The following is a 12,895-nucleotide window of genomic DNA, read 5'->3' as shown; positions in this document are numbered from 1 at the left end:
GATCTTGGAATTGTTGTAGATCGCAAGCTGAATATGAGCCAACAGTGCGATATGGCTGCAAGAAAGGCAAATGCTATTTTGGGCTGCATTAATAGAAGTATAGCTTCCAAATCACGTGAGGTACTGGTTCCTCTCTATTCGGCCTTGGTTAGGCCTCATCTAGAGTATTGCATCCAGTTCTGGGCTCCACAATTCAAGAAGGATGCAGATAAGCTGGAGCATGTTCAGAGGAGGGCAACCAGGATGATCAGGGGTCTGGAAACAAAGCCCTATGAAGAGAGACTGAAAGAACTGGGCATGTTTAGCCTGGGGAAGAGAAGATTGAGGGGAGACATGAGAGCACTCTTCAAATACTTGAAAGGTTGTCACACAGAGGAGGGCCAGGATCTCTTCTCGATCCTCCCAGAGTGCAGGACACGGAATAATGGGCTCAAGTTAAAGGAAGCCAGATTCCAGCTGGACATCAGGAAAAACTTCTTGACTGTTAGAGCAGTGTGACAATGGAATCAGTTACCTAGGGAGGTTGTGGGCTCTCCCACACTAGAGGCCTTCAAGAGGCAGCTGGACAACCATCTGTCAGGGATGCTTTAGGGTGGATTCCTACAATGAGCAGGGGGTTGGACTCGATGGCCTTGTAGGCCCCTTCCAACTCTTCTATTCTATGATTCTATGATTCTATGATCTCTTTGTTTTTTTAAAAATGAGGGTGCTGCTGGCAAGGAGGGTGCATTTCCCATATTTCTTTTAAAGTGTAAATGGACCAGTTAAGATAGAGGAAGCAGGAGGAGGAAGGATTTGAATTGGCAATTAAAAACACCTGACAGAGACAAGACACACTCCTTTCTTTCGTCAGCAATTCTGCTCCTTGAAAACACACCCACAGAACACTGGATTCAAAATGAGGGATGAAAGTACACGTTGCCGTTTGAGCGATATGCTTTCACATGACCGGAAGAACCGTACTTTCTGCACACCAAAACATTTCACTTCTTTTGGCTAAGAAGCGCAATTAAAGCAGGATGCATGGGAGAACTTCACAATAAAAGCAGATTATAAACTGGAAAACTTCCTTTGCATGCAATTCACAGTGATTGCACAGTATAACGCTGGGGTGATAATGCTCATGGTTTCAGCCCATCCACAAAATCTCACAAAGAGTGCAGTCAGGGCTTCCCAAAACAAACGGATTGCTATGTGAAGCACAATGTTCAATTAGCAGGCTTTGAAGATATTTCTCTTTAGAAATGTAATGCCAACAACAATAAAGTCCCTTTTAAAATGCCCTGCTTTGCTCCTTGAGTGATGGTGATTGAAAAGGAGAGAGGTTGGTGGAAAACATCTTTAATAAAGTTTTTTGCCAGTAAGTATATAAAGTCAGAGAGAAGCCCCCACTTTGCTGTTTTGCGTTGTAAGAGGAGGGGGTGAGTATGTATTTTTAAAACACTCTGCTTTGCTGCTTCAACCTAATGCTTGTGCTTACTTCTAGCAGGTAGGCACTGTACTGAACTGCTTCAAATTGTAAGCCCCCCCATTTCTCCATCGGAATGTGGCCCCCAAAATGACCTCCGAATTCGAATTCGAACCATAAGCTAAAAAAAGTTCAACACCCTTGATTTGTTTAATAACCAAAAAAGAGGGTATAATCCAGTGGAAATGTCTATGAGATCCAATCTAGACTTGACATTCCTCACATCATTTAGTAATTTTGGGGCAGTGGTGGTGGGGAGACATGCATGCTGCCCCCCCCCGACATAAAGAGTACATCAGGACTAGGGGTGTGCACGGACCCCCCGCTCCGCTTCACTTGCAGATCTGCCATTTTTCGGAGCGGGTCGCTCCGCCCCGCCCCCGCTCCGCCCACTTCCGCTCCGCTCCGCTCGGAGATCCGGATCCGGATCCGGAGCTCCGTTTTTGCCCCCCCATAGGGTTGCATTGAAAGCTAAAAAAGTAAACAACTTTTTTTCCGTTGAAGTTAGAAACCTCACGTTTGGCACCATGACACCTCATGGGCGTATACACACACACGCCAAGTTTCAAGGCAATCCCATCATCTCCTGATTTTTGGCGAATTTTTGAAAATCGGGCACCCCATTCACACCCCTTGGGATAGCTCCGTCAATTTGCATGTTAGAAACCTCAAACTCGGCACCAGGGCAGCTTATCCATGTGTCCACATGCACGCCAAGTTGCAAGCAAATCCCATCATCCCCTGATTTTTGGCGCGGCTCTACCCTCTAACGCACCTCCCATAACCCTAATTCACACCCCTTTAGATAGCTCCGTCAATTTGCACGTTAGAAACCTCAAACTCAGCACCATGATAGCTTATCCACGTGTCCACATGCACGCCAAGTTTCAAGGCAATCCCATCATCCCCTGATTTTTGGGGAATTTATGAAAATCGGGCACCCCATTCACACCCCTTGGGATAGCTCCGTCAATTTGCATGTTAGAAACCTCAAACTCGGCACCATGAGAGCTTATCCATGTGTCCACATGCACGCCAAGTTGCAAGCAAATCCCATCATCCCCTGATTTTTGGCATGGCTTAACTCACCCCAAATTGTCCCATTCTACAACTACGTCAATTTGCATGTTTGAAACCCCAAAGTCGGCACCATGATAGCTTATCCACGTGTCCACATGGACGCCAAGTTGCAAGGCAATCCCATCATCCCCTGACTTTTGGGGAATTTATGAAAATCGGGCACCCCATTCACACCCCTTGGGATAGCTCCGTCAATTTGCATGTTAGAAACCTCAAACTCGGCACCATGAGAGCTTATCCATGTGTCCACATGCACGCCAAGTTGCAAGCAAATCCCATCATCCCCTGATTTTTGGCGCGGCTTAAACTTTTTAACTCACCCCAAATCAAGTCCCATTCTACAACTACGTCAATTTGCACGTTAGAAACCTATCCTTTGGTCCCATGACAGCTTACCCATGTGTCCCCATGGACACCAAGTTTCAAGGCAATCCCATCATCCCCTGATGTTAGGGGAACTTTTGAAATTTGAACACTCCAGTATGTCAGGGATTTAAAGTTGCAATTGCAGACAGCTCAATGGGGCCAGTTCCAAGGCAATCCCAACATGCCACGAGATAACCCTAAATCTTCTGGCACATTTGAAAAAGGGATTATTGAATTTGATAAAGTCTAAGTGAGCGCAGGAAGGACTTCTCCCCTTAGTCAAAGCAAGACACATACACCATCGCTGCAAGGCGGGAAGGGGAGAAGGGAGGGAAAGCAGGCAAGCAGCATGCATTGTAGTGCCGCAAGGATGGCTTGAGCACTAACGCATAGCAAACCAACCCATAAGTGGGCGCAAAGTGAGGCAAAGATGGCTGGTTGTTTCTTTCTAAGCCAGCAGTTACGCCTTGAGGGGCACAGAGGAGGACGATTGGGAGCAAACCAGGTACCAGGCGGGCAGAGAGGCAGGCAGAGTAGGCGAGGAGTCAGTCCTGGCAGATGCCCCACCACAGCAGCACCCCGGGGGAGGCGGGCAGGCAGGCAGGCAGGCAGGCAGGCTGCGGGCATTTCTGGGGGCACAAGGAAGTGATGGCTGGTTTCTAAGCCAGCATTGCAGTTAGTCACGCATTGCAAACGCAAACCATCCCAGCGAGTCGGTCACCGAGGAGGACAGGCTAGCAGAGGGGCAGGCAGAGTGACATGTCATAGATCTAGTATTGGGGAGGAGTCAGTCCCGGCAGATGCCCCAACACAGTAGCACCCTGGGTGGGCATTGGAAAACGCCATCTTGTGGGTCAATACTTCCCCCACCCCATGTCCTGCAGGGTTGCCTGCCTAACCCTTGTGGGGATGGGAGATGGAGAGCTTAGAGTGGCAGTGCCAGCAGCAGCCTTCGGCTTTCCCCTGGAACCAGTCGCCTTGCCCGCCTCTTTCCCCAGCAAGATCGCCTGGTGCTGCCTATGAAGATGCATCTTCATGCTGCTGGTTCCATAATGCCCTGTCGATGAACCCCTGCTTAGGCTGAGTTTGCAGTGGCGACAGACAGCAAAGCGGGGATCCGCTCCCAACTCAAAGTGGTCCCACACGATGCTTGTCTTTCGTTTCCGTGGTGACACCACCAATTGCCCGCCTGAGCTCTCTGGTGTTGCCACAGAAACAGGGGTGTGGGATGAGACTGGGGAGAGAGCCTCGGCCTGCTGCTGCTCCTCCTCAGCCCCCACATCCTGGAGGCCCACCGCCTCCTCCTCCTCCCCCCCCTCCACTGTGCTGAGGACCTCGTCTAGGTCCATCAGCGGGCTCGTGGGCTGAAAGGAGAATGAAGGAGTTGGGGATACTCCTCCTCCTCTAATGGCACTGCTGCCACGTGCCTCTTGCAAACGGGCACTTTTCCCATTCCCACCCTCAAAAAGAGAACGCCGGGCACAAGTTGCAGAAGAGAGTGGCTCTGCCTGCTGCTTGTCCTGCTTCTGTTTTGGAGCAGTCAGCCAAGGAGTTGCCCGTTTGAGTTTCACAGGAGGAGAGGAAGCCTGCTTACTGCTGGCAGACTGAGCCTTGCTGCTTTCAGCACGCCTGCTTCCTCTTTTCATGATGACTAACAAAATATTAATACTACTAATACTATGTATAAGGTACTACTAAGAATATGTATAAGAAGAATATAATATGTTTAAATGTAGGGAAATGGGACAAGAACAATAAAATATACTACTACTAATATGTATGAGAATATACTAATATATATATATATATATATATATATATATATACTACTAAGAATATCTACAAGAATATAATAATATGTTTTAGAATATTACTAATAAATGTAGGGAAATGGGACAAGAAATGGGACAACCACTACTATAAGAAGAACAAAATATGAATACTACTACTAATATGTATGAGAATGTATACTAATAGACTACTAAGACTATGTCAAAGAATATAATAATAATATGTTTAAGAATAGGGAAATGGTGTGCGTATGCTTTCCCCAAAATGCTCAATCTGTGGCTGCCTGTTGAACTTGACAAAAGCAGCCCACTCCGTCGAAGTTACACAGAGAAGAAAAAGAGAATCCAATTTTTTTGGTATATTTGGTATATAGAAGATAGAAGGAAACACAATCAGGATTTAAGAGAGGGGAGGGGGGAAAAGAACCAACCACTACTATAAGAAGAACAAAATATGAATACTACTACTAATATGTATGAGAATGTATACTAATAGACTACTAAGACTATGTCAAAGAATATAATAATAATATGTTTAAGAATAGGGAAATGGTGTGCGTATGCTTTCCCCAAAATGCTCAATCTGTGGCTGCCTGTTGAACTTGACAAAAGCAGCCCACTCCGTCGAAGTTACACAGAGAAGAAAAAGAGAATCCAATTTTTTTGGTATATTTGGTATATAGAAGATAGAAGGAAACACAATCAGGATTTAAGAGAGGGGAGGGGGAAAAAGAACCAACCACTACTATAAGAAGAACAAAATATGAATACTAATATAATATGTATGAGAATATATACTAATGGACTATGTGAAAGAATATAATAAAATATGTTTAAGAATATAAATGTAGGGAAATGGGACAAAAAGTGTGTGTATGCTTTCAAAAGAAAGCTTTCACAAAAGCAGAACAGTCAGGCTTTAATACAGGGAAGGGGGGGGCAACCAACCCAACCACACACTCCAAAATTCAAAAATAAAGTTTATATTAAATCAAAGTAAGGGGAAAACACAGGGCAAACTAAGCTACAAGTCAGAAAGAAGCAAACAAACACACACACGCGCCAAACTAAACCTATCCTAATCTATCTCCAAAGTCCAAAGCAGGAGCACTAACTAACTAAGTGTTCCCTCCACGAACGCCAACCCACAAAGAGACACAAAACAGAAAGTTCTCAGGGTGGGTCTGCCTTAGTCCCCCCTCCAACGCTGGGATTGGAGGAGGATGCTTTCTGAGGAGATCAATTCTCATCAGGATTGGGAGTTGAATGTGCCTGTCATCGCTTCCAAAAAAATAAAAAAATAAATAAAAAAAACCCAAACCCCGATTTTTAAAAAAATATTGCACGTGAACCACAGCACGCAGAAAGTTGAGAGTGGTCTCAAAATGACCCCCATCCACGACTCTCTGTGCACAAGAATTTTCAGAACGATAGCTTAAACCCCCCCCCAGTTATCCCCGATTCTTTCCCTCAATGCAATCCTATGGGCGAAAAGCCGAAACGCAGTTTGAGCCCCGCGGTTGACCCGATTTTTAAAAAAATATTGCACGTGAACCACAGCACGCAGAGAGGTGAGAGTGGTCTCAAAATGACCCCCATCCACGACTCTCTGTGCACAAGAATTTCCAGAACGATAGCTTCAAAAACAACGTAGTTATGCGCGATTATTTGCCGCAATGCAATCCTATGGCGAAATGTTTTCAAGATGGCGACCGGAGCGCTCCGACTGAACTCGGAGCTCCGAAAAATGGTCGCTTCTCTTCGCCTTGCTTCTAGGGGGTCCGCGGTCCGCTCCTACTCCGCCTCTGGGTAAGGCGGAGCAGGCCAATCCGCTACTGCTTCTACGCTCCTAATCGGAGCGGAGCACATCCCTAATCAGGACCTCGCAAAAAGGAATAAAAAGTAGTCGTAAATGGGGGGTGGGGAGAGTGCTTACCAGCAAGAGCCATTGACAAACGAAATTCATCTTTTAAAACCTTCAACACTTCTTGAAGTCCTTCTTCACCCTGATCCAACAAAGAGTGAGATTTTAAATTATGAAGCCAGCATAGACTGAAAATAGACAATAAGGTGTTGTTTTTAAAAGAAGCATTGTGTTCCCATGATATACAGTTTCGGTTCTTTTTTCACACTGATCATATTGCCAACTTTCGAAGCACTGTGAAAAACGACAATATCTGTCTGCAGAAGATGGTCATGAATGACTGTTGAGTGGAAACAATTCCACCTTCTCTTTCATTCCACTTTCAGCTCTCTGAAAAAATGATTACCTGTCTGCAGGTATTTGGGCTGACACAAAGGTATGTCCAGGGGCAAATGAATCCTAAGTGGTGGATCATGGCCAAGGGATCATGGGCATCTTGAATGTTCCACCTTGCCAAGGACCAAAACAGACACACATAGGAGGGAGAGTTGTTGTAAGAGCCACTTCCTCTGTCTAAGCTTGTTAGTAGCAAAACGTCAAACCAGTATGACAAAAGAGTGGAGCAGATTGAATTCCAGGTTGTGGGATGATACAACTACAATGTGATTGTGGAACAAAGACAATATCCTATCAATGGGCTCTGTGTGCAAGGCGTCTAATTTTCTCCAGCACAATGGCTCTTATCTGTTACACTTCCCACACTTTATTGAAGGACCCACTAATGTTATCTTGACCTTGAGAACAGCTTGACAATAGCTTCCCCACATTTTCTTATACTTCAACAACTCCCAATAGGGAATGGATCAATGAAAGCATATTATTTTTGTTGTTGTTGTTGCTGCTGCTGCTGCTGCTGCTGCTAATAATAATAATAATAATAATAATAATAATAATAATAATAATAATATGAGCAAAAAGTGAAACGCTCTCTAAAAATATAGAGATGTGCAATGGTACCCCCGGAGACTAAGACCCCAACCCAGCAAGCCCTTTTACACCTAAGCAAAAGCTTTCATATACAATGGTGAGGTCTTTGCTTTTTGAATGCAAGCTGCTCTTCCTGTGCTGTTTTGCAAGCTAGTTTTAAAACCACCCACTTCGCAAATGAATCTCCCTCGCACAACTTAGCCAACAGCCGTGAGCTTTAGTCTAAACGAAATGGAGAAAGGGTGCTTCGCTCAAGAGATTGCCTGAACATCTGTTTACCTTATAGGCCAGACCCCAGATGGCAGGCCTTCCAACAAAGACACATTTTGCTCCAAGGGCCAATGCTTTCAATACGTCGCTTCCTGTTCGAATCCCACCGTCCAGGTAAACTTCAGCTTTGCCTTGCACTGCAGCTGCAACTTCCACCAGCGCTTCAATCTGCAAAGAAGCCACAAATGAGAAACTCACGGAAAGGGGGCCATAAATGTGGGTGAGAACAAAGTCACAGCCTCCAACATTTCACAGTCACACTTGTAACGTGGATCACTGTCTGAGCCCCTGTGTATACATGAATGACGGTCCCATTTCACCTACTGCACACTGCTTCCATTGACACTGCACTAGCCTGCCACGCACCCACTTCAAAGCCAAGGGGGCACCCATTCCCTACCTTTCTCCCTATATCTCCTAACTTCTTTTTCTATTCTTTGCCTATGAAAGTTCTGTATCCTAAGGTTGGCTAACTGCAAGGGGCAGTTGGACCCTAAAGGGTTCCATTGATCAAAACCTTCTATTTGTTCTAGGTGAACAAACAGCAGGAATAGACAAGACTTAGTTACTCTTCATTCAATGAGTTACAGGTATAGTAACATATTGACCTGAACTTTAATCAATATTTATAAATGATAAAAGCCATCATTACCATTCTGTAAGAACACCCACCATGTCATTTGATGTGATGATATGACCCCATTGATACCACAAAATCTGACTGGATTTAATTATAATTATGCAAGTGTCTTGCTTCTTTTGGATGCAGTCAAATTAGTAAGTTAAATGTTATGTAAACACCATAGTCAGTATAAGAATTACCCAGACTATTAGAAAGTTGTATTCATGACATCTTTTAAAAATAGTATGAGAAATATAATATGCTCCCTTGAGGATCGTTTACAAGCAATGTAGGATCCACCAGGTATATTGAATATGTAATCTTTGTACAGTAGCTCAGTGAATTAGCTTGATTTGTCTAGAAATATGAATTGTGTCAATGCGGTGAATTACAACTCCCCTTCACTCCCACCTCCACCACCCATATGTAGGTAACAAGTTTAAAATGGATCTCACTAGGTGTCTCATGTGAAGTGGCGAACTGTGGACTGCATGGTACCTTCACCTTATCACTAGGAATGTATGGATTTTGTTAAATCCATCCTGTCTGTGTTTCGCGGATTGTCAGGCATCATTTGTTCTCACAGTGGCCAACCAGCTGTCGACCAGGGACTCACAAGTTCGGTGAATGAGGCCGTGCAATTGCACAGAGAAAGCCTCTTTGGGAAGCACCCACTGTTCTCTACAGCCCCGTCTGCCTTGAACGTGCTTGGTAAACATGGAGCGTGTTTCCTACCTTCCTATTGCACAGACCCATATCCTTCCTTTTCACCTTTTTCTTCCTGCCCTGTGTGCGCGCACATCAGGAAAGAAGCCACAGCTGTGGCCATGGCCACCTCTATACCTGTAGGCATGGTAGAGAACGGCCTATCACTTACACTTGCAGGTACCCCATCGAGCTGTCTCCCTCCATGGTTGGATACGATAATCCCTTGAACGCCATGTCTCACAGCCAGCTCAGCATCTTCCTTTGTCAGAATACCCTTGATGATGAGAGGCAGGCGGGTCAAACTCTGTAGCCAGGAGATATCATCCCAATTGACAGAGGGGTCTATGGACCCAGAAGGCAGCCCATATTCAGAGCGGTCTTCACCCTGAAGCAGAGGGGCGGAAGGAAAAGCAACGGTTGCTTACACTGTTAGTACGTCTCTCAAACATTTCCCTAAATTTTGGTTTAGGGAACTTTTCTCTGCATTGTCCTTTATCATCTCTCCTGTAGTGAGGTCAAGCTTGGATAAATTCCCTATTTCCTCTTTGGGCTTCATTTGTTTTTCTCCATTGTTAGAGTAATTCCTTTTCCCTCAGAGAAGCGGTTTCTAGTCCTGCTACTTTCAATGATGCTTTGCACATCTATTGGTCCATTTGACAGAATGATGGCCAAGATCCATGAACAGCGAATGTGGATGAACACGCAACACAACACTCGCTTGCTCATGAGGGACTGGTGGCAGGCAAGCTGCCTTTCAAGAACACATGTCCACCATTACTGGTTTTGTCATGAGGAACTCCTCACATGCTTTGAAGGAACCCAAAGGCTCTGCAGAACACACAGCGTCATCACACGGGGGTGGGGTGGAATTGTGTTGCTTTTCTGCCACTTCTCCGCCTCTGCTTCTGTCCCTCATTACTTCCTCTCCCTTCCTGGCCGGGAAAGAGGAAGTAAACAAAGACCACGTGGCCGATTCAGGGGGTGTTTTGATCATGCTGCTTCTCCTCCACACAGCAGGAATTCGTGGCACATTCCATTTAAGAAAAAAAAAGCTGGATTTTTTTGGGGGGTGTCTATTTTGCGATGGAAAAATGAACAGAAGGAGTGGGAAGCGGACAATATCATATAAAGGACGTGCACACATCTGTAAGTGGGCAGTAGCAAGCGTGCGATAAAATGCTTGTCCGATGAACCAAACAGTCTGAATACCACTGAAAGTTCTCCAAGGTTGTGACAGTACATGCTGTAATGGAATGCCTTCAGACCTGCCTCAGGCTGCTGAACGGAGTACCCCCTCCCTGTTGCAACAGTCTCTCAAAAGTCAGCTGCAGCCAGAAGTGCGCAGGAGTGGGAGGGAGGGAGGGAGGATGAGGGTCCATTTTAAACATACTCTGTTTGCTACCCAAGGAAGGAAGGCGCTACACAAGCTGGGAAGGAAGTAGAGAGTCCCAGGAAGAAAGAAGTTGGAAAGGCATGGAAGTGTGAGCTCCCCTCCCTTGAAGAGAGAGCCAGAGCGCAAGGCACAGGGAGGGGTGGGATTGCAACCTTGGAACCAAGTAATTCCAGATCCTTCTGCCGCCGCCCCTCCATTAAAGACCAGTAATTTTATTTTTCTTGTCTTTGTCTGCCCCCTGGTGGATACTGATGGGAGTGTAGTAACTGCAAGCCTTCTTATTGCTAGGGGCCTTCCTAGACGAGGGTTTAGCCTGGTGCAAGGCCCGGGCTCCCTGCTGTGCATGCAGATGACGCACAGGGGGTCCTGGGGTCAGGCCGGCCTAAACCCTCCCTTGGCCTGGGAAACCGGCCCCACTTTGGGGCTGGTTTTTCCGCAGCCCCAGGCTAAGAACGGGGCTGTGGAAAGTCTAGCAGGTTCCGCGGCTTTTCCCGGCTGCTTGCTTACTTGCGCTGTGCCCATCGCTGTGCCCATTGGGCCGGGGGCGAGGGAATCTAGGGGAGGGGGGAGTGATGGGGGCCAGGGGGGAAAGAGCGGACCCGGCAGGAGAGATGGGGGGGAAGAGTGGAGCCAGGGTGGGGAGATTGTGGCTGGGGGGGCGGAAGGGGGATTGGACCTGGCGAGCAGGCAGGCGAGGCGAGTGAGTGAACAAGCAGGCGAGCGGGGGGGGGGGAGTGGGGAGGGGGCAGACTGGCAAGCGGGGGGCATCAGACATTGCGGGGGGAATCGGGGGCAGGGGGAGCGGGGAACCCTTTATTTTTTAAAAAAACACTTACCTCTTCGTTGGTGCGCTCCCGCGCACATGGCCCCTTTAAGATTTTTTAAAAATGGGCGATGCGACAGGGCTTTCCTTTCCCCATCGCGTCTGATGTCTGGATAGGTGCGACGGCCCGTGCTAATTGTAGCACGGGTTTGCCGTGCCTGAAGGCCGGATTCAAAGGTAGGTCTAGCAAGGCCCTAGGAGTATTTCCCAACAAGGTTTTCATTGCACAACCACACTGCCTCATTCACATACCCCAACCCATCTGCCAGCTGCTTCTTCTTGCCTGACATTTATTCTGAGGGATATTTCATTTTGAACATCCCGGTGCAGGGTCTCCTATTAGGTCGGAGATAGCCAGCTGATGTGTAAGGGTGTGAGACTTCTGGGGAGATTTGCTGCATCTCACCTCAAACCATGGTGTGGAAGAAGAAAAACAGGGCGTCTCCACATTAAGGAAAAACTCTGCATCCTTACCAGGCTTTTCCCCCCCCTTGGGACTTTTCACATTCACTACAGGCTCTTTTAGATGGCGATCAAGAGGGACCACATGATTTGTAATTGAAAAGTCCCCCTCTCGGCCATGCTCCATAAAGTTAAATAGAATCATAGAATACTAGAGTTGGAAGGCCGAGTCCAACCCCCTGCTCAATGCAGAATCCACCCTAAAGCTTGCCTGACAGATGTTGCCCAGTGTAATTAATGCCATGATCATTTTAAATACTGCATTATTTTTGTTTTGTTTTTTGTTTTTTAAAAATGGGAGATTACTGGGGAAAAGCACAGAAGACGTCCTGGAGGTTGATGGCTTCATGTAAAGGACCCACAAAACTTCCATAAGTGGCCAATCATGAGCATGCAATAAATCGCTTATGTAGAGAAACTCATGATATTTAAACCATGAATACTGATAGAAAGTTCCCTTCATGAGGCAGCCAAAGCTTTGGTTGGGTTGTTGGCCCTTAAAATCAATCTACAGTCAGGCTGAAAAATAGGGTGACCCTATGAAAAGGAGGACAGGGCTCCTGTATCTTTAACAGTTGCATAGAAAAGGGAATTTCAGCAGATGTCATTTGTATATATGGAGACCCTGGTGAAATTCCCTCTTCATCAAAACAGTTAAAGCTGCAGGAGCTATACTAGATTGACCAGATTTAAAAGAGGGTAGGGCTCCTGCAGCTTTAACTGTTGTGATGAAGTGGGAATTTCCCCAGGTTCCCCATATATACAAATGACACCTGCTGAAATATCCTTTTCAATACAACTGTTAAAGATACAGGAGCCCTGTCCTCCTTTTCATATGGTCACCCTACCAAAAAAGCTGTTTCAGTGGGATTTAGGCTCAGGCACAAAAGCCTCTGCGGTTTACTGTCGAAGGCGAGGAGGGCTCTGTGGCGTTACACCCCACAAGTCAATTCCAAAGTTATGTCTGCAGTTTGTAAGTCTGTGGTTTTTAGAATGTTGGCCTAGTGGGCGGAGTTAGAATGTCTTGGGAGGGGGGAGGAGTGATATATAAGGGAATGACTG

General features: G+C 46.3%; 1 protein-coding gene across 3 annotated transcripts in view; it reads right to left on the bottom strand.

Annotated features, from left to right (window-relative positions):
• The window catches only part of HAO2 (hydroxyacid oxidase 2), a 42,660-nt gene that overhangs the window by 7,551 nt on the left and 22,214 nt on the right, over window positions 1-12,895 (bottom strand). For all 3 annotated transcript variants that reach the window (XM_063128936.1, XM_063128935.1, XM_063128934.1), the window contains 3 exons: window positions 9,325-9,540; window positions 7,835-7,993; window positions 6,641-6,710 (listed from right to left, as the gene is read on the bottom strand). In XM_063128936.1, the coding sequence (XP_062985006.1) occupies window positions 6,641-6,710; window positions 7,835-7,993; window positions 9,325-9,540 (445 nt within the window). The remainder of the gene's footprint in view (window positions 1-6,640; window positions 6,711-7,834; window positions 7,994-9,324; window positions 9,541-12,895) is intronic.

The sequence above is a fragment of the Elgaria multicarinata genome, chromosome 6 (assembly GCF_023053635.1).
Source record: "Elgaria multicarinata webbii isolate HBS135686 ecotype San Diego chromosome 6, rElgMul1.1.pri, whole genome shotgun sequence".
NCBI classification, from domain to species: Eukaryota; Metazoa; Chordata; class Lepidosauria; order Squamata; family Anguidae; genus Elgaria; species Elgaria multicarinata.
This window is presented reverse-complemented; position numbering and strand designations above follow the sequence as displayed.